The sequence below is a fragment of the Abramis brama genome (assembly GCF_963993115.1).
Source record: "Abramis brama genome assembly, chromosome: 3".
NCBI lineage: Eukaryota > Metazoa > Chordata > Actinopteri > Cypriniformes > Leuciscidae > Abramis > Abramis brama.
In genome coordinates this window covers 13,972,783-13,999,650 of record NC_139965.1, presented here as the reverse complement: position 1 = coordinate 13,999,650, position 26,868 = coordinate 13,972,783, and the positions used below count along the sequence as shown (strand labels likewise).

The 26,868-nt window shown below is 39.0% G+C and overlaps 1 protein-coding gene across 4 annotated transcripts in view; it reads right to left on the bottom strand.

The window, feature by feature from the left end:
* The window catches only part of chd3 (chromodomain helicase DNA binding protein 3), a 64,259-nt gene that overhangs the window by 25,501 nt on the left and 11,890 nt on the right, over positions 1–26,868 (bottom strand). For 2 of the 4 annotated variants that reach the window (XM_084107823.1, XM_084107821.1), the window contains exons 8-31: positions 26,667–26,842; positions 25,197–25,454; positions 23,818–24,021; positions 23,516–23,733; positions 23,285–23,416; positions 22,097–22,187; positions 19,374–19,565; positions 19,058–19,258; positions 18,818–18,955; positions 17,904–18,025; positions 17,513–17,686; positions 17,150–17,291; positions 16,783–16,914; positions 15,695–15,812; positions 12,812–12,936; positions 12,391–12,622; positions 12,028–12,197; positions 10,201–10,378; positions 8,584–8,670; positions 6,342–6,427; positions 5,798–5,931; positions 5,092–5,236; positions 1,024–1,189; positions 780–934 (exon numbers count right to left, since the gene is read on the bottom strand). In XM_084107823.1, coding sequence (XP_083963949.1) covers positions 780–934; positions 1,024–1,189; positions 5,092–5,236; positions 5,798–5,931; positions 6,342–6,427; positions 8,584–8,670; positions 10,201–10,378; positions 12,028–12,197; positions 12,391–12,622; positions 12,812–12,936; positions 15,695–15,812; positions 16,783–16,914; positions 17,150–17,291; positions 17,513–17,686; positions 17,904–18,025; positions 18,818–18,955; positions 19,058–19,258; positions 19,374–19,565; positions 22,097–22,187; positions 23,285–23,416; positions 23,516–23,733; positions 23,818–24,021; positions 25,197–25,454; positions 26,667–26,842 — 3,776 coding nt within the window. The remainder of the gene's footprint in view (positions 1–779; positions 935–1,023; positions 1,190–5,091; positions 5,237–5,797; positions 5,932–6,341; positions 6,428–8,583; positions 8,671–10,200; positions 10,379–12,027; positions 12,198–12,390; positions 12,623–12,811; positions 12,937–15,694; positions 15,813–16,782; positions 16,915–17,149; positions 17,292–17,512; positions 17,687–17,903; positions 18,026–18,817; positions 18,956–19,057; positions 19,259–19,373; positions 19,566–22,096; positions 22,188–23,284; positions 23,417–23,515; positions 23,734–23,817; positions 24,022–25,196; positions 25,455–26,666; positions 26,843–26,868) is intronic. The other 2 variants (XM_084107824.1, XM_084107822.1) reach the window with 1 other exon arrangement.

The following is a 26,868-nucleotide window of genomic DNA, read 5'->3' as shown; positions in this document are numbered from 1 at the left end:
AGCCACCAGTGTCGCGCCGCCGCATGCGGAATCGAAACAAAAAGCAGCATGTAGACGACAAAGCAGCAAGGAGGCGTCGTATGATCATTTAAACGAGTTTAATGACAAGGTCGGTGAGGATTGGGAAAAATCTTACATTTCTGTGCAAACTTTGAAAGGAAAAGAAAATCCGCACTTGTTGAACCTGCCTGGTATATTTTTCCAGGATTCCAGTATTCCTTTTTAGTATGTACTGAAATGGAAAATTATTAAAATTGAAAAACATTTGCACCTTAAGGACTACTGTCCTGTTTTTCTTTTAATAATTCCTCATTAAAAAAGACCATTCAAGCAGCACGTTTTTAATAATTGCTGACTGTGGTTCTATATGGGCAGTGGAAATATTGTAAAAAAAAAAAAAAAAAAAATAGCTCGTAGCAACATATGGAAAGAAAAGAACTATGAACTAGTATATTGTTGGAACTGTGAACTTAGTTCAAGTATGAACTATGAACTGAACTAGTTCATTTTGAAATTTGTGAACTGAACTGAAATAGTTCATGTAGAAAGTGAACTTTCCCAACACTGCCCATCACAGAAAGCTTTCTGCATTTTTACATTTTCAAAAAACATCACTTAGTGTGATTTATAAGCTGTTTTTGTAATGTAGACCAAAAAAGGTCCCGAACAAGGACAAGGATTTCAGATATTGCCATCTTTGTGGGGACATTTTGTCCCCATATTGTAGGGTTTACTTGAACCACACACACACACACACACACACATGCACACACACTTACCTCTCCATGTTCTGTGCTTTCCACACTATCCCCCTCCTTTCCTTCTTTTACTTTTTCCTTCTCTCTCTCTTTTTCTGGTTCGGTCTGGGACTCGCTCTCATCTTTCTCCACCTCTTTCGCGCTCTTTTCTATCTTGTCGGGTGGAGAGGGAGTGGCTGTGGGAACAGGTCACGGCAGGTAAAGTCTCTGTGTGTGTGAGATTCTCTCTTTGGGCTGCGTGTGAGGGTTTCAGGTGAGTTTGTACCTGGTTTGGAGGTGCACGGTGTGTTATTACAGCTCAGTTCAGGTGTGGGAGTGTCTGTCTTAATGGCAGGAGAAGAGGCTCTTGAAGATTTCTTGGAGTCCACAGTAATCTCTGGCTTCAGTTCAGGCATGCTCCATTTACCGTTAATGTGCTCAAACTCTTGCACCTACACACAAAAATAGAAACCTGCCCTTTTACGTCATTCAACAAGAGCAAAAACGAGCATCAATCTATCTATGAAATAGGAACTAAAGCTTACCTTTTTATTTTATGCTTTTAATTCATTGTTGTGAGTTATAAAAGGTTATTAAAAGCTAATTCAAGGAATGTGCAAAACTACATATACAACTAGTAGACTAATTAGTCTCAACTAGAAGACCTGTACATTTAATTAGGCTGGCTTAGATATACATTTTAAATAAGACAGTTTTGCTTCCAAAAACTGCTAGGTAAGAAAATATGAAAACGTATGATTTTAAGGAAACACTTAAAAAACAGCATGAGACATGACGCAGTGAGACATGATCAGTGATGTCTGTCTGAAAGTGTATGGCTGTAGCAGCGAGGATTTAAGCTCATCCAAGACGGTTTTATCAAGCACCATTAAAATATCAGTATCAAGACAATATATTACCGGTCAAAAGTTTGGGGTCGTTAAGATATTTTTATGTTTTTGACATAAGTCTCTAATGCTCACCAAGTCTGCTTTTATCTAATCAAAATACAATCAGAACAGTAATACTATAAATATTATTACAATCTTACTAATATATTTTAAAAAGTAATCTATTCCTGTAATGGAAAAGCTGTATTTTCAGCAGCCAATAGTGCAGTCTATCAATGATGAAAACAGTTGTGCTGCTTATTATTTTTGTGGAAACCTTGATACATTTTTTTAATAAAGGATTTTTTTAATAAAAAGTTTCATTTGAAATTTAGCTTTTATTTTTATATGTTTATTTTAGCATTTATTTTTTCTAACAATGTAAAACTCTTTACTGTCACTTTTGATCAACTTAATCAGAGCCCGTCTACGGAGAGCCTTGGCACTTCCATTGTATCGATCTTGGTTGCAGTTCCATTAGAATTCCACTGGAGGTGATCGCGGGCGAGTGCAGACTGAATGGGAGTCTATGGGGCTAGGCGGCTAAATGTGTCTCTTTCACCCGATTGCCGTTGAGAAATCTCAGATTTTATTGTAGGTTTTGCAAGTTCAACATGGGTTATAGGTCGAAAGTTGAATGAACGAGTACTTATGTCCTTTCGATTTCTTACAGGTAGAGTTGTTGATGCCCATAACACGCTAGCATTCTGCTAATGAACGCTGATTGGCCAGTGAAGGACTGATTACGACCAGAGATACCGCTTGATGGTATCGTGGCATCCGAAGCGGGAACAGAAACAATTAAAAAAAAAAACTCTTCTAGCACGTGTATTTACCTGTGTCAGCTGTGTTGTCGATGCCTCGAGAGAAAAGAAAGTGCAGAGCGCGAAAGCACCAGAGTGACTGAAGGATTGCCGTAAAGCAGTATCTCTGGTCGTATGATGTGTATGACGTCATTGACATTTTAAAAGACTTTTTAAAGCAAATAAGTGACTCTAAAAAATCTAACACCCAGCAATGTGTAATTTCTTTGCATCTCCTTTCGAATACAACATTCAAATTACTAGACAAAAAATTATATCCTGAGAAAAGTGGATTTTGATGGGTATTTCGCCATAGACCTCCATTCATTCTGCACTCGCCTGCGAGCGCCCCCGCATGGACAGAGACGTGTTACTGCAGCCAGTCCAGAAACCGGAAGTAAGCAGAGAGAGCCAATTCTCTTCCTATTAGACATTCTCTGACTTAATGCACTTTTGCTGAATAAAAACATTCGTTTCTTTAAAAAAAACTTGCTTACACCGTTCAAGGAAGCGTACATAATAGGGTTGTAATATCTATTACTATTATTATTATTATTAAATGAATATTACAAGTCCTTTTCCCAACCATAATTTCCTAGCGCATACCAGACGCAAGGATAATAGGATTAGATAGATTAGCTTACTCATTAAAAAACTTAAAGAACTCAAAAAACTTAAAAAACATTTAAGTCTATTATGATTTATATAATAACAATATTTAATAGGTCCGAACACTGCAATAATCTATGAAAATTAAGGTCAGCTTTATTTCAAACACCAACTTTCAAAAACAGCTGGTTTAACACAAAATACTTATCTTTTTATTTTTTCACTATGTATGGGCCACAAGAGAAATATTAAGAAGATAAATTAAGACAGTAATATACTGTTATCAGCATATGAAACCCGTGCTGGCAAAATGAGATCCGCAACGGCTAATTTCGAGCTACAGGCAAAACAAGTGAAATATATCAATTTTGGTTGCATTTGAGGTTTTCACAAAAATGTGTTTATTAAGCCCTCATTTAATTTACAGTTATAAGCCCTCCCAATGCTCAAAATAGCAATTAAACTTAAATTAAAAGTATCTTTAGGCTATTTGTTTATTTCCGGAGAGGTTTACCTTCCTAAATATTTCCTTTGTTTTAATAATCCATGAAAAATTGCTTCGGTTTTTTCTGCTCCCTTCTTGACGACAGGTGTAGCTCATTCGTTTTTTGTCAGATTCCAACAATACATTATTTTGAAGGTTTTTTAATGGAGAAATTGAGAAATGGATATAAAAAAGGGCCACATATGCTGAAGTAGATTCATCTCTCGTCGTCTCTGAGAGAATATGCATGGTTAATGCAGCGTCAGATGCCGAAAAGCTCGGTCAGTTTTTACTTTCACTTTGTGTAGTGAATAATTGACTGGGGTTTGAGACTTCTTCAACGGCATAACTCTCGCATAAAGCTTGCACATTGCTGGTGTGATATAATCTGGCTCACCTTCATGGTTCAAAAGAGGGGTGTAACAATACATTGATATGGACCGATACATCGATCTAACGTCTAACGCTACGATGCATCGATGCCCCACGTAAAATATCGATATGAGGTACCTTTGTTTGACAATATCCACATCCTCACATAACGTCCGTTTACGGATTTCCGTTTACTCACCAATGCTGTCTGCCGGTGTATCTTTATAACGTTAATCTCCTCATCTGAAATAGACCCCTGACATGATTGACTGAACCCTAAACACGTTTTGTCACAAAAGCCGATATTGTCAACTGTCACGGCATCGCAAGTCCATGTTTTACAGCAGAAACCGACAGGCATCCTTTGTTGCAGAGCCATATAGAGATACAGAGTAAAAAACATACTCTCAATTAACTTGAATTTTGTAAGTTACCTGTATTTTTTAATTATTATTACTTAATTAAAACAACCAAGCTGCAGTTTGATTGATATTACTTGGAATGGACAATAAAAATAAATAAAAAACATGATTTATGAAAATGAACAAGAACATAGTTATCTGTTTTTGCAAATGAACTCTTCTGTTGTAAATGTCCCAATTGGGAGAGGGTGTGCAATTTTCAAAGAGTTTAATTAAACGTTCATGTTATATATTTTGGTTGCATTTGTGAGTTAATAAAAAACTTAACTGGTTGTGTAAACTTGGCACATAATATCTAAATATCGATTAATCGATCGATATTGCCCTGAATTGAATCGTAATTGTATCGCAGAATTTTTTTGAGGTATCGGTAAATATCGTATCGTATCGTGATGAACTGTCCGATTTACACCCCTAGTTCAAAACTGAAATATTTCCAATATTGCGATGTTTCTTTATCACCAACTCCATATTTGCTCTCAAAATGATGGACATGGACAACAATTCACATTTCACACGCACTATTTCCAGTAATAACAAAATTAAATAAATAATTAAATGATTAAATAAACAAGCAAATTAATGATCAAATAAATGAGCGAATATGCCAAAGTAACAAAGCCCCACAAAAATATTGCGTATCGGCGATCTCTAACCATGAGGAGTATCGCCCAACACTAGTACATAATTATATCATATATTTTAATCATCTAGTCAACCATCCCGATCCATCCACAGCTCATTAGCACTGAAATGCAGCAGACCCACACTGACCTTTTTCTTAACCAGAGACATGACCCCTATACGCGTGAGAACCGGCTGCCTGCAGAGCCCCTCACGCGGGACGCCGTCAGCGAACGTCTCCGATCCGTCAGCCACCGGCTCACAGAGGTGCCTCATGAAGAGAGATACGTACGCCCTGCCAGAGAAACAAAGAAGAAAAAAAGACGTTTCCTTAGCAGAACCCAAGTCTGAAGTTTACACGTCGTTCTGTCAGGACCACTATCGTCAAATACGATTGACAATTAGCATATAGTTTGGATTGACGGTATGGTTCTGTTCTGGGCGCATCCACGCAGACTAGCATGGATAACAGCAGGGAGAGCAGCAATAAACCCCTTAGGGTAAACAGAACAGAACCAACATGAATGTATTGCAGATATCATTAATTCATTTTAATGTACAACATAATTAGAGAATTTTAGTCTGATTCAGGGGGAATCCGAATGCCAAATCCTGACTGGGCGAGAGGAGGAGCTGGGGATGGAGAAGGGTAATTAGCTCCTGAGAACGCGATAGCTGCTGATAATACTGAAGGAGCTTATATATGTATACGGTGATAGGCGTTGTATTCCTATAGGTAGATGTGGATCAGTTGAGAGTCAGCTGATGCGAGCTTGACTAACGTGACCTGCCAGAACTGACGCTACGCTTGATAATTACATATTCCAAACACATCTACTGGAAAAGAAAGTCCTACTTGAACTCTTTCTCGCTCTTGCCGCGGAGGTCTCGCACGAGCCATTGGCAGGTGAAGGCGTCCTGAGCGGGCATCCCCCATCGCATGACGGCATTCAGGAAGGCTTTTCTCTGACGCGTGTTAAAGCCCAATACCTGACCAACACACACAGACACACGATCAAGCAGAAGACAGCAGATTCAACATTTATGGAAATTGTTTTAATCTAATCAGACCTTAAATGAAAAACAGACATGAATTTATTGCAATCATGAAACATTACTGGGCAATTCTCAAAACTGGAAAAAATTTAGCCCAGTTATCTCCAGCTGTGTGTCAGTCAATTTAATTATGAGAGGCACACATCCAGAGACGCTGTGTATACTGGCCAGATAGATAAGCAAACACTGGGAAAATACACTATTATCCACATTAAACTGTGACCAATGGGCTTATGTTGATTTTACACTAAGCTCAAGGATGTCTTTATATGGCAATTTGCAATAGTTGGGCCAAAACAAACAAGCAAATAAAGAAAAACTAGACAAAAACAAATAAGCGATACCTCAATGTTGCCACCCACTCTGGCCAACAGGGGTGGAAGTGGTTTATCCTTTTCGTTTCTGAGCTGCCTGCGTGACTGTCTGCGACCTGGACGGGGGGGGGGGAGGAGAGTCAGCCAAGATATCAGTTCAACATGTCCATCTCACTGAGCCAGCATCAGGAAACAGGGTTACAGCACAGGAAGGATACATTATCCTGAACAGCTGCAATACATAAACTGTGAATATGCCTCCAGAAGAATAGCAAAACCTAACAAAACCACAAGACGTCCCAATACAGCACCAAAAGGGACACAAATGGACAAAAAAAATTAATTAAAGTCTAAAAGGTGCCAAAAGATGTGTTGGGGTGGGGTGTAGTAGTTATAACTAGATTTGTACATTTGTGAGTGGAGCTTGTATGTGCAAACTCACTGCCATTAAGCTAGGGTGTTTCTAAGGCTATGTTAACACTGTCAGTCCAAATCCGATCACTTGTATATCCGATTGGAATCTGATTTAAAATTCTTGACTGTCGAAATTGTGTATTGCAACTGTTCAGATCCGATTTGTGTGTCCATGCCGCTCTTTGTGTTTTCTGGAATTTCTGAGTTGGATTCTATGGCAATGGCGTTGCATTCGTAGACATACGCCAAAAACAACAACTGCAACATGGAGGGGTTTGCAATACTGATGTTGTCTTGTTTACAACATGACAATGTGTAGCTGCCGCGCTGGACTACTGCATCTTCAGAACCAGCTACATAACCGTACTCCAGACCATCCTTTTTATGTGACTTGTGTACGGTTCGTGGGTGCGCACCCGAGTACGGCAAACAAATCAAACTCTGACGTCAATCGAGCCCGGGAGCGCAGCAAAAGTACTTGTGTGAAAGCACCCTAAGGTGTTCTGAGTGGTTGTTTGTACGTCATAGGGTGCTCTGGGTGCTTGCTAGGGTGTTTAGAATGGTTGCTAGGTGGTTACTTACTGGCCCTGGTAAAAAAAAAGCACACGCAAGAGACTAGAATATCAAGTCTATTGGATTTTTTGGCCCCCTTTTACAGTGGACCTGTTACTAGGGGTTGCACAGACTAGTTGACTTAAATGCTCTGCCATGACGCTTTAAGCTTGATAGAGCCTATAGAGGGCGCAACAGGATAAAAAAACTTTGAAGTCCACTTTTACACTCCGTTTCCAACAGTTGAAATGACAAATAACTGCATACTCTGAGAGCTCTCCACAAGATATGTTTGATTATACCATCTAGATGCTCAAAAATGCACGTTTTAAACAGCTTACTGTAACACATAAGTTAATCGCCGTTCTAAACTAATGAGTGCTGCATTGTAACGCACACACATACAGACAGTAGCTTCGCACATCACGTGCAGATCACACACACAGAATCATTCGCAGAAATGTATTGTCGACATTTCTGTGACTGACAAATTCTGTGATTTATCAATAAAATAGCTTAGAAACTGAAAAGTTCTAGCATATATTTCTTAGACCTAGTCCACACGGGTATTTGAGTTTTTCCTCGTTTGTTTTAAAAAAAAGTGACCTGCGTAGGATTGCATTCTGACGCCTCTGTTCCACAATATAATGGAAGAACTGTCCATGTATCCGCATACATGTTATAAGCCCTGTTAGCACAGTTATTAGCAGCAATATTTTGACTATGTCCACCATTGCACAGACCGGCCTCATTTAAACTAAGGAGATAGCGGCGCACAATCTGATGTCAAACAAAGGAGATAAGAGCTTGCACTCCGACGTTCGGCTTCATGTCAACACTGTAACCGGAGTTTCAGAAAATCTTCACCCTGGCAGGAGTTTTCAGAAAGGTTCAGTTTAAGTGACGTGATACTGTGGGCAGCGCTGTGTCATACTGCCATAGCTGTGCACAAGGCAACCCGCGTTCAGTCTCAGCTCGAGCTTCAGGCTTATTTGTTCATTATTGATGTAATCAGCGACAAGTCAACGTCGACTCGACTTTCATCACATACATTTTTAAAAATCTGACATCGTTAAACCCCTACCTGTTACATGTTCACTAGTTTTGAGTTTCTTGGTTTGTGGTATTTGGATTGTTATTTTGAAGTGTTTTTCTGTTTCCATTGTTCCCTGTGAGAAAATCACGTTTTTGTCAAAGACTACAAGTAGATTGGATTCAGAACGATGATCAAAACATAGATGGAGTAGATCGAGTCCATCAACAATGTGGGAATGAGGGAATAAGAGTGTGTCAGTGCGGTTCTCACCCTCAGGTCTCTCATCAAAGTCCTCATCCTCCTCCTCTGAGCCCACAGAGTATTCTGATTGGTTATCTGAAATGTCAGCATGCCACTCTGCAACAGCATATAGAAAAGAGCACGTCAGTAATGAACACTAAATTCAAACCATAGTACAGAGTGTGTGTGCCGCAGTGGTCAAACAATTTCCATGCACCGGAATCCAACAAAAATCTAATATATCAGTTTGGCAACTCTCTCCAACAGTGGAAAAAAGACAGATGTGATTATTTCAGATTTGGCTCTTTTGTGACAAACTGTTCTGTATCTCCACTTATCTAACCATCCACACACATTCTATTCAAATTCCACTGTCAACGAGAATGATTTAGCCCTACAGGAAAACAAAGGGCTGCTTAAACAAAAAATGAAAACCTGCAAAAGTCAATGAGTGAAGCACAGGCAACTCTCGAATTTTAAGAAAAGGCCAGAGGATCGTCCTCTGTGCATTTGTAATATATTCTGCAGAGGGTATGCCGCAACATTACAACCTTGCAAGTCAGGATGCTTGGATACACAAAGGAAAGTATGTGTGCTTACAGTTTATCCTAGTTATCACTGTAATTATGCAGCTGTAAGCACCACTGCGAAACCATAAATTCTATATTGTTCCTTTCTGGAGAAAACCTTCTGTTATTTGTCTTTTTCCAGACTATTTTGTTTGTCTCTTTTTGACACATAAATGAAAAGCTGCCACACTTCGGCATCCCCTGGGTGTTGTGGATGTAGCTGTTTTTGAGTCAACTGCATGTGGCTGTTCTAACCTGACCAAAGCAGCAGTGTGTGGGATATGCTTTTTCTTTCCCACTCAATCAAAAGTAAAGTAGTAAACCACATGCCGAGAATGAAACTGCTACAAGATGTAATTTCGGAGATTTAAAAGAGATAATATGCTGCATTTATATGACAAGCATAAACATGGTTTTTCGTAATAAAAGGCAAGAAGAATGGACTAATTAGAATACAGTGGGGTCCAAAAGTCTGAGACCACACTGAAAATCTTGGATTCAAAATCCACTTTAAACCATGACGGACATAAAATATTAGAAATATTTCAGAATTTCTGGGTTACTAATCAAATGATCATGTTATCTTGTGTTCGGATGTTGGTGTTTGAGAACGCAATCATGTGAGACGCTTCTGGGAGGGAATTCAACTAAATCGTTCTGATGAAAGACTTTGGCTCAAGCATTTCAGAATGATCAAACTAATATTTGAGATGCTGTGCGATTAAATTGGTCCACTGATTAATCCAGTTATCCAATCACATCCACGGTTGAGGCAAAGTCACATAAGTTTTTTGTTGTGCATCAAAGGATTTTATTTATGTGGTAAATGTGTTTCCATCATAGATTAAACGAATGCATTCTTATCAGATAAAAAGTATATCCACCTCAATAATACGTTTTTTATTCACATTTTTTTAATTTATTTGCATCTTGGCGTTTCCATCCAGTGGTTTTGATGCGATATCCCAAAATGTGCATAAAAATAGGTTGATGGAAAAATGGTTACGGAAGTAAAATGCGACATACCAAACACTAAGACATTATTGAAATTCAATCTGTAGGAAGTGATGGATTGTACCTTGGTCCTCCTGAGCTGCGTCATTGTAGTTGACCTGTTTGCGGACTCTCTTTCCTTTGCCAAGATTGCGGGCCAGATCTTCCTGCTGCTGTTCGTAGTGATGCCTCAAGAGTTTCTCCCAGTAATCAGGATCCACGTTCTCTTCCTGCTTAATGATCTCTCTCTCGATCTCTTCTATCTGGAGACACAATTCAAGTGAGATCTCCTTAATATTTTCTTTAGTTGTTTATTTGAATTATTGTATTTGTTTCTCATGGAGACCAATAAGATTTAATGGAGAGCAAACAGAGACCAAGGACCAGATTTACTAACAGCTTTTGGCTTTAAAAAACTATTGTCAGGATTTACTAAAGACACGCAGTGAAAAATTAGCGCTTAAAAGGCGTGGACAGGGTTATTTTTGTGGCTGACCTTATTGCATATGCATTTGTAGGAGTTTCTCTTTAAGACAAAATTTATGGGAAGAGAGTATTTAAATCAATCATATAAGGTTTTGCGCTAGTCCATTTACTGGTATTTGCGCCATTATTTAATGCCCCCAAAAAAGCATGTCTTAAACCAGACGCTAATTTGTGCTGCTCTTGGTAGACAGCGTTGGTCATTATGGAAATTATCTGCTGTATCTGTGTTTTTTAATTTGCACATCGTCAGTAGATCACGCGCAGAACTTTACACTCCCATCTGCGCTTTTTTAGAATTACGCTCTCACGCTAATTCGCCCCGTTTAGTAAATCTGGACCCAAGACTCCTGCTTTTCACATGTTTCTCTTGAAAAAAAAGAGCCCAATAATCTCCAAAATCCACTAGAGTTGTAAAAGAGATCTCAACACACTCTTATTGGCCAAATCTGCAATCAAATGTCAGAGAATAACATTTCTCATTAAATTCTTGCAAAAACTGTCTCATTTACATCTAATCTTAGGCCATATGTCCACCAAAGCTCTGTTCTGCTGAAAAGGCCTAGCTGTGGGCGCTTGAGAGCACTTCGGCAGCGCTGCATTTTTCAGTTGAGACGCTTTGCTTGCTATGACACGAACAAAGTTGAACATTTTTCAACTCTCAGCGACCGGTAAAAAAAGGAAATGGACGCTCAGTGCCTAAAAACACGCCGTCCCCATTGAAAACAATTGGAAAAATATGCTAGCCTCTGGAAAAACGCTTTGGTGGAAACTAAAACTACCATTAAACTACCATTCAAAATTTGTGGTCAGTAAGAGTTTCTCATAATATACATTGCACATAACCCCTAAACCCCTCCTTTCCGAGTGCCTGCTCTGATTGGTCAGACGGTCCAGTCTGTTGTGATTGGTCGACCACTTACAGCGTGTGTTGGAAACAAAACACCAATCTGAATTTCAGCTCCGGATCTTCCTCAGCGCTTGATACACAGTGATACGAATGACACTGTTGTTTTTTAAGTATCAATTCCAGCAAGAGTCCTCGTTCTTTTGAAGTGCATCAAACTCTTCCAGTCTCAGCTACAACTACAGTGTTTGAGGGTCAGAGTAGATGTTGTTCGTGGGCAGCCAATGAAGACCTTAGACTGGCATTATGCAAATATGTCACATTGTTACATAGGTTTGTAACAGGAAGAGAGACTGGAATTACTGACGACTCGTTTCAGCAGTTCAGAATCGATTCCTTCTTTTAGGAGACAATAACTTTAATAAATAAATTTGTCGTGTACTTTGATCTTTAAAACTTTGCAGACCTTTTACATTCACAAACAGCGATATTACACACTGCATGAAAGGTAATATTTGAAAAAGCATAATAGAGGCACTTTAACAGTCCCACTCTTTGATACTGCTCAGAAAGGTCTCCCACCTTGTCATCTTCTCTGACATTGTACTGGGCCACCTTGAAGGAGCTCAGATACTCGTTCATGTTCTGCATGTCAGAGTCATCTGTGGCGTCCTGGCTGCGGTCTAGCAGACGCTCGATGGCGTCGTTGTCGTAGTGAATTACACTGCCATCATCATCCTTATTGTCCCCTGCTGAAAAAAGAAACACACAGGTAAACCTTCAGTATAACAAAGTGTTTTTGGTCATTCAGAGCGGAGATGTTGGGCACAATCATGAGTTACAGAGCAGTTTTGAGTACAGAGTGAGTTTTTTCATAAAATTAATTTGTTGATTCGTAGGTTCATTAAATTCTGCACATCAACTGATTTATCTTATCAATCCCACCCTCAATCTCATCCTTGAAAAGCTCCTCAGTGCCAAACTTGAGGATGTCGTCCAGCTCTTGCTTAGACATAGATCCGGCTTTTGAGCCCAGACCGGGCCGCACCACCAAGTGTGTGAGCATCATCTTCCTTTTGGCCACCTGAGTGATTCGTTCCTCGACCGAAGCCCGGGTCACAAACCGGTAAATCATCACTTTATTGGCCTGACCAATGCGGTGAGCTCGACTGAAGGCCTGAGAAAAAGAGTTAATATTCGAGACGACTTAGAAAACTGCTACATTAAGCTTAATAAAATATGTTTAGCTTTGAAACCAGATGCTATTATGAGTTTCCCTGTCCACTAGATGGAACACTACATGACAAAGAAAATAGCAGAACAAAACCATCAAGTGTGACACAAGTAAAGTGAATATCTGATTTACCTGAATGTCATTGTGGGGATTCCAGTCCGAGTCAAAGATGACGACTGTGTCCGCAGTGGCCAAGTTGATGCCCAGACCACCCGCACGTGTAGAGAGAAGAAAACAGAACTGACACGCTCCAGGAGCTGTGAGACAGACAGAGAGAGATTTGATGCAGATATTTAAAGTTACACTATGTACACAAAATTAACAAAATTTAAATAATGAGTCAATAAATCATCAATGCTTCTTCCAAAACGTTTTTTTTTTGTCTTACCCTGATTCACTATGGTAAGCCTATGATAAGTGTTTATATTTTAGACCTGTCGGGATGGTTTTCAGGGGATATTGCGTACATGCGTCACTCGCCCATGCGTGTCTCGTCATATCCGTAAATAGAGAAAACTTGCTTCGGCTACTTAGACGTGTGTCTGGTGTGGGAGTGACAGAGGCTAGTTTCACAACGAGAGAGAAAGGTTGACATGGAGAAGCTAAATCTCCAAACTCCAGGGAATAAACCCGTTTAAACAAACGGCGAACAGAGGAGATTCTGCTGGCAAAAAGAGAACGAGACAGAGCTCGTAATAAAACAAGAATCAACATTGACTTGGCTTTTCGGAGATGGCGAGAACTGAGGGATTTGAAATGTTGTATAAGCGATTATAGTATTTTATTGAACAGATAAAATGCCATATGTAGCTCTCTAACAGAGTTCATTATAATGCATTATCTATTGTGAAGGGGCTTTTCATTATGGTTGTTGCAAAACAATGTTTTTCCGCAAAATGCATGCAGTTCTGTTTTTTAACTTCTAGAGGGCCAAAACTTATATAGTGTACCTCAGGGGTTCCCAATTCTAGTCCTCTCGCCTCCCTGCTCTTCACAGTTTGTATTGCTGCGTCCCAATTCGCATACTACCTGTCCTAAATAGTGTTCGAAATTAGAATTAGTGTGTCCCAAATCGTAATATGTTGAAATGAGTATTCCAAAGATAGCCGGATGGTGTATTTTTCCCGGTTAGAATCCGAAGTGCAGAATCATACAGACTCTAACGACTAATATTGCACGTTGGACGATGATTCGATTAGAACTACAAACACGAATAAAAATTGTTAAAAAATGACTTACTATGGTATGTGCGAGTCCAACGGTTAAGTAGAGAGGTTTAGATAAAGGGGTTTGAGTGCTTAACTATCAGTATCTAACCTGAAGAAAAGATATTTATTCAATGTTTTCCACATTATATTTCATATGCAAATGCATTGTGAACTTTTGTAAAGATACGTTTGGTCATGTACTTTTAAATGCATCATTATGCAAATTGAAAACACATGAGGAGAGTTATCAGCAGGAAAGACCCACGACTGGTGCTACTACATTTCTCTCTGAAACAGTAGGAAGTTCAATTTAATTTAATGTGGCGGATTTTAACTGTGACAAGATGATTGACAGGGCAGTTTAAACGGTGACAGAATGCACGTAACTATCTGACAGGATGTGTCCCAAACAAGTTAAAAAGAGGATCAAAAGGGGTGTGTTTGGATTTGAAAAAATTCCCAAAACGTGATGTAGAAATATTCATAGCGTGATAAGATTTTTGCCACCCAAAAAGTCATCATAACAAATATCACAAACCTCAATAAAACACATTCAATCAACCTCAACACCACAAAATACCAAAATAAATTCTCCCATCAACACAATTGAGAATATAATTATAGCACCACTGTTGTTCAAATGTTTATATATCTTTCGATACTCTGGAACATTCAAATTCAACAACGATTCCAGACTTTACAAACGCTTTAAACACAGGACTATGTCTGTTCTCAAGTGATTTTGTCCTATTGTTTTGCTTACCCGACAATAAAATAAATCAACTGCCATTTTAAGATAAGACATTCGGTATTTTCATAAACTTTTCTCCACATCTGAAAAACAACTGACTCAATAGCTCAAAGAATGGATTGAGTCTTACAAACAGTTACAAACACTTACAAAGTCTCTCTAAATTCACCAAACACACATTTATCATCAGCATTTGGACTGGGAAGAGAGGAGGGGGGGGGGGATCACACACTTTACAGATCACATCGTTTGGAAAGTTTTTTTTTTTTAACAAATAAATACCAAATGTATTTAAAATTTTGAGGCAATGTAACTAATCTCTTACACTTTTTCCTATCTTTCTAGAGGCGCTCGCAACAGCTCTGTCAAACAAGTTTCATTATTGATATCATGTGCAAATCTAAGTGCTGAATCCAAGTTTTTTGAGTTCAAAGTAGACTTGATGCAATCTAGCATTAGAAGGCACTCACATATTCTGAGGGCCAACAGAATAATATCTCACACGTTTCTTAATCACCTCAGGTTTTGCTGCTCTCTCTTTAGTGCATGTACTAAACGTGTTAAAAGTACGGCACAGCTTAACGACATTCACACAGGGTTTCTGTGGGTTTTATGAAGGTAAGACTTTTTAAAGACCCTTTTAAGACCAAGTAAAGAAAATGTAAGGAATAAATTGAAGGAATTAGATATTTGTATTGTAAAACAGAATATATATATATATATATATATATATATATATATATATATATATATATATATATATATTGCAATGCATGTAACATATCATGCCATGACTTTATGAATTTAATATGTACTGCACTGATTTAAGACCTTTTTAAGGCCTTAAATTTTAAGACCCGCAGAAACCCTGTTTTAGACAAAATCATATTAACTTCATATATTTATATTCTTATTTTATGTTATTGTAATTTAGTTTCATCACCTGAAAGCACCACAGGATCACTGCTGAAGCTAATTCTCTAGCACACTACACACTACAGACTAAACACACTACAGAAATATTCTCAACATGTATAAATGGTGAACTGCTGTTACCGTTGAATCTGTCGATGGCCTCCTGTCGGAGAGCTCCAGTAATGCCTCCATCAATTCGCTCATATTTATAACCCTCATAATCCAAGAAATCCTCCAGCAAATCCAGCATCTTGGTCATCTAAGGAGGAAACAGAGTGTGTAAGTATGATCCAATAAAAATTTGCAGAGCAAATACCATCCAAGTGGCTACCGTGGGCTCCATATTAGACAGCAATAATTAGAAACACAAAGCTGTATACAATTTGAATAGAAATAAAACATGGTAAATGCAATTTTAAAAACAATATATTTTGTAATATTTATAGGTATTTTACATTTCTAGAGTTTCCGCTGTGTACCACCTGGGGGCACTAAACATACCACAATTTGATAGTCCATGCAAATACAGCAGCTTCTTATGTGGCATGTGTAATGCCTGGTACACATTGTACAATTTTGGGCTGTCAGATGAAAGATGACCAATCGTGGTGATTTCTGCAGTCGTGGCCCCTAAATGGTGATCCTATGCCGTAGAGTGAGAGAGGTTCAAAAACGGCTGTTGTCAAGGTTTTGCGACCAAAGATAGCCTGCAATAATTTTCTGACAGTGTCAGAACTGTAAAATGATCATCATTCTCAACGTCTACTGACCAGCCAATAAAAATGCAACATGGAATGATCAACATGACATGACGCTAAAACTCAAAACTACTCCCTCAAGCTCCATTTGCAAAATTTGCATGTCAAGTTGGCCTCTTTTCCCTAGACATGACCACATCCATATTCTCCTCTTTCGCTTCCTCCTCTTTTTTTTAGTGCAAACAAAAACCCCAATGGCCAAAATGCCATTCATCTTGCTCTGTTTGTTCACCACTAGCGTGTGCTGATGATGACGCTTTATTCTTCTATACTAACTTGCGTCGTAGCCTAAGATTCAATAGGTGTCATCTTCATCGTACAGTCTACATACATGTCGTACCCAAGTTTATTAGATCCATGTCGTACAGTGTGATCTGTAATGATCTTATAGTATTGCCCAAATCACAGAGTCTGTAGCAGGCATAAATAACAGGCAGTGTGAATGTGTATTTATAACATGTGCGTTTGTACCTGAGAGAACACCAGCACTCGGTGGCCTTGTTCTTTCAGTTTTCTGAGCATTTTCTGCAGCAGCGTGAGTTTCCCAGAGGCCTTTGTGAGACCAACACCTTCATACGCTCCACTTGGTGTTTTGGGAGCTTCCTGCAACACACAAACACAACAAAACAGCCTATGAGACATATATGCTCAAGAAAAAACCCTGACAAACAGTAAACACAACATTTTAACAGCATTTTAACCAATTTTTTCTGACAGCAGGTGGCAGTATTTCACACTACACAAGTTAGGATAGGTCCAAAAGAGCCAAAAACCCATCCAAATGTTCCAAATTCAAAGGTTTTCGCGTAGCTGTCAGAAATACAGTGTGTGTTCTTACGGCAGAAGCGACGGGGAAGAGGTAGGGGTGGTTGCAGCACTTTTTTAGGTCCATCATAATGTTGAGCAGAGACACCTGGTTCCCTCCTCCCTTAGAATTCAGCGCCTCAAAGTTACGCGTCAGAATGAACTTGTAGTATTTTCTGTTCACACACAGAAACATATGAAAAAAAAATATCTCCCCCTCCACATAACTCTATATATCGACAATTTCTCTTTTTGTTTTGAATGTTTTAGGCTGGCATGCATAATAAGAAACATGTTTATTTAAACAAATGAGCTGATTTCATTACTTTAGCTGATTATCTTGAGATGTATGAATAAATTCAGCATGCAAAACGCATATTGATGTTGTGGGTCTCACTTCTGCATGGGACTGAGCTCCACTCGGACGATAAGCTCAGTTTTGGCTGGCATGTTCTTGAACACGTCAGCTTTGAGTCTCCGGAGCATGTGTGGGCCGAGCAGGTCGTGCAGTTTCTTGATCTGGTCCTCTTTAGAGATGTCCGCAAATTCCTCTAGAAAACCCTCTAGATTGCTGAGGGACAGAAACAAAGTGAGAGTGAAATAATGTAGAGTTGTGTTGATACAGTGTGTACATACAGTGGACCCCAAAAAATATCTGGACATTGAGATAAACTAAAAAAAAGATATCATTGCATTAGATACATTACATGTTTTACTGTCCAAATACTTTGTTGGGCCACTTTTATAGTCTAGAGTGGATAAGTGCGCTTTTATGTGTTTTGTGGTACTTGAAGCGGTTGGGCGTCAGGAAGTTGAGCAGGTGGAAAAGTTCTTCCAGGTTATTCTGGAGTGGCGTTCCCGTTAGCAGCAGCTTGTGGTCTATCTTATAGTCATTCAGTCTCCTGAAGAACTAACACACCACAACAAAAGACTTCAGTTAATAAAACACACACACACAAATATATACTTCTCTCAACTGGAAACATACAAGGTGCATCACTAATAATTTAGTATGAAACCAAGATAAGCACAACTTGCCAATGACAAAACATTTTACATCTCTGTGCAAAAGTGTACAAATAGGAGTAGAATTAGTATTAATTTGTTTTTCGTAATGCATTTTTTGTATGTGTAGATAATCCTCAATGTATATATACTAACGTTCAAAAGTTGTTTTTTTTAAGTAATTAATACTGTTATTTAGTAAGGACTCTTGATCAAATTAATCAAGATTTTCACATTGTTACAAAAACGTCCTATTTAACGTCCTATTTAAACGTTGTAATCCAATTTAAAGCTGCACTGTTTATACATTTCATTAATTTTTTAATTAAGTTACTTGCACACACACAATTAGTAAAAAAATTTAACAAAACAACAATTTTAACAACTAACAAAAAAAGCACTCCAAAATAACATATCTGACATCCATATTTTTGTCCCCTCTATGATTTTTTTAACTTAGATAATGGCTTGCTGAATGAAAATGCGTAATGGCTTTATTATGACCGTTTATAAAGGCGCCGGTTTATTTCTGTCATCCTCAATCTGCTGTGTTGCAAAGAATCCAAAAAGTAATTTCCTTTCCTGTATTAAATTAGAAAATTAAATCTTCCAAACTCTCTCTCTCTCTCTCTCTCTGTCACAAACACACACACAAACTGAATAAATCCTGGACAGAAAACCCATGAAGTGAGTATACCTTGGACTGGTTGTTTTTGAGACGGTGGGCTTCATCCACTACAAGACAGGCCCAGTCAATGGACTTGAGAACGTTCTGGTCTATAGTCACAAGCTCATAGGACGTCAACAACACATGGAACTTAATGGGCGCTTCTCTCTGTAGGGAAGTGTAAAGAATGGTTACAGTAAAAGTCATTTATTGTATGTTTCTTCTTACACAACCAATTTTTTGCGTTCTTTCCAGTGCTCATCTCCTCACCCGTAATTTGAAGGCTTTCTTTCCTCGATTCACCGCTGTGTCGTCGAAAGTGAACTCGTTCTCGCGGATGATGGCCCTGCTGTCCTTGTCTCCGGTGTAGGTGACAACGTAGAAGTCTGGAGCCCACATCTCAAACTCCCTCTCCCAGTTAATGATTGTGGAGAGCGGTGCGCTCACCAGGAATGGCCCTTTAGTGTGACCCTAATAAACAGAAATAAACCCAGTGATAAGGGAGAATGGACAGAGAGAAACAGGATGGGAGAGAGAAAATATAGCGTCATTTAACATATACTTTTGTAACTTGACCAGCACAGACCTCTTTAAACAGTGAGTAGAGGAAGACAATGGTCTGGATGGTCTTGCCCAAGCCCATTTCATCAGCCAAGATGGTGTCAGTGCCCTGAGCCCAGGAAAAGCGCAGCCAGTTCAGCCCCTCCATCTGGTAGAGGTGCAGCGTTCCTCCTGTCTCTGTCACAAAGTCTGGCTGCTCTTCATACTTGATTGTGGGCTGAAAGAAGAGAGATGGGCAGAGAAGTGGTGAGAAAAGCATTAATGCACTGAGGACTTTGTGCTAGAAAGCAGATTTGACCAAATTATAACATCAGAAGATGTTAAAATGATGGTGGCCAAGAGAGCTCAATGCGCTGGAACTGAAGAAAACACATAGAAAAAACACTAGCAAATTATGAAATCATCTTCATCAGTTTGATAACACATGCGTTGCAAATACAGAAAAGCGCTGCAAATAGCACAGACCACAACAAAAATGTTTCATGGGGACCCTACAAGTGACGAACCTGGCTGGGACATGCTTATTGTTCAATGTGTTGTCACTGACCTGAAAGGTGAGTTTTTTATTAATTTTAACATCCTGATCATGTGTGCTTTGTGAGTATTTGCAGCGTGTTTCTGTATTTGGTTGCGTTGTGAGTATTTGCTGCGTGTTTCTGTATTTAGTTGCATTGTGAGTATTTGCAGCGCATTTCTGTATTTGGTTGCATTGTGAGTATTTGCAGCGCATTTCTGTATTTGGTTGCGTTGTGAGTATTTGAAGTGCGTTTCGTGTTTCTGTATTTGGTTGTGTTGTGAGTATTTGCGGTGTGTTTCTGTATTTGGTTGCATTGTGAGTATTTGCGGTGTGTTTCTGTATTTGGTTGAATTGTGAGTATTTGCAGCACATTTCTGTATTTGGTAGCATTGTGAGTATTTGCAGTGTGTTTCTGTATTTGGTTGAGTTGTGAGTATTTGAAGTGTGTTTTGCGTTTCTGTATTTGGTTGTGTTGTGAGTTTTTGCGGTGTGTTTCTGTATTTGGTTGGCTTGTGAGTATTTGCAGCGCATTTCTGTATTTGGTTGGGTTGTGAGTATTTACAGTGTGTTTCTGTATTTGGTTGTGTTGTGAGTATTTGAAGTGCGTTTCGCGTTTCTGTATTTGGTTGTGTTGTGAGTTTTTGCGGTGTGTTTCTGTATTTGGTTGGCTTGTGAGTATTTGCAGCGCATTTCTGTATTTGGTTGGGTTGTGAGTATTTGCAGTGTGTTTCTGTATTTGGTTGTGTTGTGAGTATTTGAAGTGCGTTTCGCGTTTCTGTATTTGGTTGCGTTGTGAGTATTTGCGGTGCGTTTCTGTATTTGGTTGCATTGTGAGTATTTGCGGTGTGTTTCTGTATTTGGTTGAATTGTGAGTATTTGCAGTGTGTTTCTGTATTTGGTTGAGTTGTGAGTATTTGAAGTGTGTTTTGCGTTTCTGTATTTGGTTGTGTTGTGAGTTTTTGCGGTGTGTTTCTGTATTTGGTTGGCTTGTGAGTATTTGCAGTGCATTTCTGTATTTGGTTGGGTTGTGAGTATTTGCAGTGCATTTCTGTATTTGGTTGGGTTGTGAGTATTTGCAGTGTGTTTCTGCATTTGGTTGCGTTGTGAGTATTTGAAGTGCATTTCGCGTTTCTGTATTTGGTTGCGTTGTGAGTATTTGCGGTGCGTTTCTGTATTTGGTTGGCTTGTGAGTATTTGCAGTGCATTTCTGTATTTGGTTGGGTTGTGAGTATTTGCAGTGTGTTTCTGTATTTGGTTGCATTGTGAGTATTTGAAGTGCGTTTCGCGTTTCTGTATTTGGTTGCGTTGTGAGTATTTGCGGTGCGTTTCTGTATTTGGTTGCGTTGTGAGTATTTGCAGCACATTTCTGTATTTGGTTGGGTTGTGAGTATTTGCGGTGCGTTTCTGTATTTGGTTGCGTTGTGAGTATTTGCAGCACATTTCTGTATTTGGTTGCGTTGTGAGTATTTGCGGTGTGTTTCTGTATTTGGTTGCGTTGTGAGTATTTGCAGCACATTTCTGTATTTGTTTGCGTTGTGAGTATTTGCGGTATGTTTCTGTATTTGGTTGCGTTGTGAGTATATGCGGTGTGTTTCTGTATTTGGTTGGCTTGTGAGTATTTGCAGCGCATTTCTGTATTTGGTTGGGTTGTGAGTATTTGCAGTGTGTTTCTGTATTTGGTTGCGTTGTGAGTATTTGAAGTGCGTTTCGCGTTTGTGTATTTGGTTGCATTGTGAGTATTTGCGGTGCGTTTCTGTATGTGGTTGCGTTGTGAGTATTTGCAGCACATTTCTGTATTTGGTTGGGTTGTGAGTATTTGCGGTGCGTTTCTGTATTTGGTTGGGTTGTGAGTATTTGCGGTGCGTTTCTGTATTTGGTTGGGTTGTGAGTATTTGCGGTGCGTTTCTGTATTTGGTTGCGTTGTGAGTATTTGCAGCACATTTCTGTATTTGGTTGCGTTGTGAGTATTTGCGGTGTGTTTCTGTATTTGGTTGTGTTGTGAGTATTTACAGCACATTTCTGTATTTGGTTGTGTTGTGAGTATTTGCGGTGTGTTTCTGTATTTGGTTGTGAGTATATGCGGTGCGTTTCTGTATTTGGTTGCGTTGTCCATCTCTAAAAAAAAAAATAGGGAAACATCATTCTGACTAGGCTGGGCTTGTTTGATTTTGGCAAAAATTTTACTTTTTTGTAAAAAAAATATTAGAACCACTGATATAAAAGGCACTAACATCATTAACAGGCGTGCTTGGAGCTTCATCATTCTCCTCTCTCCTCCTCATCCTCCTTGGCTTCTCTGGGTCTTCCTTCATCACTTCCTCCCTATAAGGAAAAAAAAATTAGAACTGCTTATTCCATCATTCAAAATATCATAATTGCTAGAAAAAAAACAAAAACGTTTATTTAAAAGATGTAGGACATTAAAGGCAAAAAAGTCTTTATATTGAATAAGGATCATTCACATTCTACTAAAATTCTCATTTTGTGTTCCACTGAAGAAAAAAATACAATAAAAATATAATAAAACAACGTGAGGATGATTAAAGGGGATAGATAAGATATCTGTGTTGCCAATGTGTGAACAGCTTGTAACGAAACTTAAAGCCACACCGCGGACTTTGTGACCTAAAGAGTTGACGCATACGAGTTATTTTAAATGATTCCTCAGGCCAATATACAGCGTTTGACACTATTAATGCTCCGAGCGGGGCTGCCCTCTTGAAATACCGCCTATGTAAGTTTGGAGAAGACGGACCGTCGTTGGCCAGTTCATGTGACCTGGAGAACGTATCGCTTTACGGCCATCACGTGACCATAGGCTCTGATATACTCATGGAGCAGACTTTTGCAACAGTGCTGCGGCGCTTGTGGCCTCTAGGGGCGCTAGACGTGAAAGTTACAGGTCTAGCGCCCCTAGCGCCCGCAAAAGTTCCGCGGTGTGGCTTTAAAAAAACGACCTTCCTCGACTTCTTAGGTTGTCTATGAAAGCCTGTAGACTGATTTTTTTGTAAAGGACTTGCTGGAAAAATCAAAAGGATGTGACGTTTACGCTCCCGAGAGCCTCTCTTCCGTTCAATGACACATGAAGCGAATGATTATTCAATGTTCAGGAGCCATTCTGTACTGTAATGTCAAGGTGTAATGCAAAGAAAAGGAATTAATTCAAACTATAGTCTCACATAGCCAGATCTATATAGTCTATAGTCTCAAATATACTTGTCTCGTGTATGTTACGTGTGCACAAGTGCGAGCACGAGAAATAAGTTGCTGGCTGCAGTTCATTTAACGGCCACCGGTGTCGGTTTCTGAATTCTACATATAGCCCCTTTAAATAACAGAATTTTAATTTTTGGTTGAACTATCCAATGAAAAATCAAACCCTTGTGACAGTTTGCTGAAACATCGATGTATGACTGCACCTGTGTCTCCAGTACGCCGTTTTGTGCCCACTAAACTCAGGGATGTCCAGCTCATCTCTCTCCCAGGTGCACTGGTCATAGGTCAGATCTCTCCATTTAACCAGGTAGTGGTAGTTGCTCTTTTTATCCAAGCTGTGCACACACAAATACACACACACTTTAATCTTCTGACATTACAAAGTATTAGTATATACAGTATAATATAGTAGTTTAACACAAAAAATCACACACCTATGATTGATTATCCTGTGAACCATCATCCATTCTGGCTTGATGCCATATCGATAGTACTTCTCCTCCAGAATGGCATATTGAGGGTCTTTGGCCCTCCGCTTTTCACTCTTCCCAGAATCCTCCTCTCCCCCAGAGCCATAGTCCAGACTGGGCGGCTCGTCCATATCCGTTTTCCTCTGGTAGTTGCGGAACATCACAGAGTGGAAGATCTCGAGCTGAGGAAGGACAGATGGATAAGAGAAAATCTGTACATCGCATAACAGTTATGTCTGTCTCACACATCTGTCTCACTCTCGCACCTGTAGCTCTGTGATCCAGGTGCAGTGCCAGTAGGACTGTCCCGTTAGCTTCACAAAGAACTCTCTCTCTGGGCGACCCTTCATGGGCGGAAGGGGCGGGGCATCGGGGGGTGCGTCTGGGGGTGGAGGGACAGGAACTGGGGGTGGGGGATCACCCCATCGCCAGTGCAGAATTTTTTGCACTCGCCCTTTGATTGGTGGACACTGAAAAACAGACAACAGAAGTTAACAGCCGATTGTGTTACAAATGTCTGATAGACTGGCCATTGATGAATTTCTGATGTATTAAATATAAATTAAAATTAACAAGCTAGTCTTCTTTCCCTAAGTATAAGTTAAACTCAATAACCTAAAAAATGACTTTATCCACAACCCAAACCAACCACAATAATCAATATCTAAAAACTCAACTGACTTATCTAATCTAAATTCAACCCAATTCAACTCAGCTAAACCCATCTCAGTTAACACACCTGTGTTTATCCCAAGTCTTTATATATACTGCATATATTATTTTATTGTACTTATTAAGAATACATAAAATGCTAGATTTTTTCCTGTCAAAGCTGCATTTTCAGTATCATTACTTTAGCCTTCACTGTCACATGATCCTTCAGAAATCATTCTAATATGCTGAAGTTATTATCTAATATGCTCAAGAAGAAACAATTTGATTATTATTATCAATAATTTTTTTGCTGAATATTTCTGTGGAAACTAATACATTTTTCATCAGGATTCTTTGATGAAAAGAAAGTTCATAAGAACAGCATTTGTTTGATATAGTAACCATGTAAGACTTTGCATACTTGCTGAATAAAAGTATATACATTTTTTTTACTGACCTCATACATATTTCACACATATATGAACAAAATTACAGCTTGAAAATGACAAAAATATTCTGTTCACGAGAGATATTTACCTTGAATTTCTTTCTTTTCTTCACACATCACATGTCTCATATTTCATCTCAAGCATGCTCTTCACTGACACTGTTGTCTCCATGGTAAGCAAGTATAATAACTTTTGGAAAAAACTTTATTAGGAGTCACCACAACAAAATAGTTTGTTATGGTGTCTCCACAACTACGGGACATCCCATAGCAAGTCATTTTTCCACATTAAACAATGAAATGGTTTATGCTTCAACTACCACAGTTTTAGTTCGTAGTTTAAGGTTTAATGTTTGGGTCAGAGAAAAAAACTGCGTAAAAGCAAAAAAAAAAAAAAGACATTTGAAAATCAGCATATATCAGTTATTGTAAAAAGTTTTCAAGACACTTTCAATACAACAAAAAGAAGTCAATATTAAGCCATTGGAGATAAAATTGCCAGTCGTTGAAGAACCACGTGTGTGGTGGCAGAGCATTACTCACAGTGCAGCGTGGACAGAGCCACTCTCCGTTGGGGATCTCGGGCAGTGGGGGGTTCAGGCAGTGAATGTGATAGGATGACGGGCAGGAGTCACAGCACAGCAGCTCTCCTCCATCTTTACACACGCGACAGAACTCTATGTGATCATCCTCCTCTTCCTCTCCACCCAGGCCTGCCTCCACATCCCGGACATCGTCACACTCCTCTTCAAAGTCCTCAAAGTCTTCTTCCTTTGCTTCCCACTGGATCCCTTCTTTCTCCTGAAAGATATAGACTTTAATTACAACCCTAGTGAAAACCTACACCAAAATGTATTTATGTATACTACAAATACATTAACATATTTACTGACATATCACTTGAGACTTACTGATATAAGGATTATAATTAAACTTTACTTGGAGCACTTCTTTATTGCACAATGCACATTTCTTAATATTAAGCCTAAAATGTGTTTTAAAGGGGTCATCAGATGCAAAATTCACTTTTATATGGTGTTTATAACTTTTATAAATGTGTCTTTGCAGTGTGTGGACACAACCACCATACAATGAAAAAAATCAATGCACTCCTTTTTTTTTTATCCTCAAAAAGTCTAAACACTCTCAATAATCAAGCCGTTTGGATTTTCTGAGCAATATGATTGCTATGAATATATTGCTCATGCTCCGCTCAGCCATTCGACACCCCCCATGGAAGAGAGGGGTGGGGTGAGCAGTTGCTCATTATCATTTAAAGAGACACGCACCGAAACGGGTCGCTGTGAACAGAGCTGTTTTTGAGGAGGTGAAAAGGGTGTTGTTTTACACAACCATTGAGGAATTTTAACCAAAGTATATTACAAACTTTACACGAACACCCTAAAGAATCATACCAACTTGTGGAAAATGGGCATCCGATGACCCCTTTAATATCAATATAAGTAGGGATAGTATGATCTCTGTATAATATCAGTCTTTATATGCAAGATATTTAAAGTGTACTTAAAGTATACTTGCAATAGTTCCACTTTAGCACAATCAAATAAACTTAAATATTTTCTTTAGTTGGACCTCAGCACTACTTCTGGATAAAGTGCATTTAGTACAAAATTAGTTGTTCCAATCTAGCAGACTTTTAGTATACAAATTTAGGATACCAAAAGTACAATTGCAGGGTATTTATATTACGTACATAAATATGTAAATGCATTTGTAGTATACTTAGCATAAAATAAATGTATTTCAAATACATTTTAGCATATTTATTTTTCACTAGGGAATAAATCTAGAAAAGCTCAATGTGAAGATCCTACAGAGAGGAATAACAAACTGAAAACATCCTGTTTGATCTCATACTGTATATGATGAAGGTTTGTTGATGATCTGCTCTTATAAAAATGTGGGATATATATCAGACGATGTCTGGCTTCACTGAGTCCTTCAGTTTCAAATGGACCTGTGATTCTGTAGGTTTGGGTTGATGTGACTCACACAGTGAGGGCAGCTCCACTTGCCCTCGGGCGCTTTCTCCAGCTCAGGCTCAAGGCACACCAGGTGGTACGCTCGAGGACAGGTATCACACAGGATGATCTCTCCTCCCTGCTGACACACCTCGCAGTAGTCCTGATGGTCAGTCTCATAGCCATCGCCATCCTCATCACCCAGCACTGAGAAAGAAAGAGAGAGATACGAG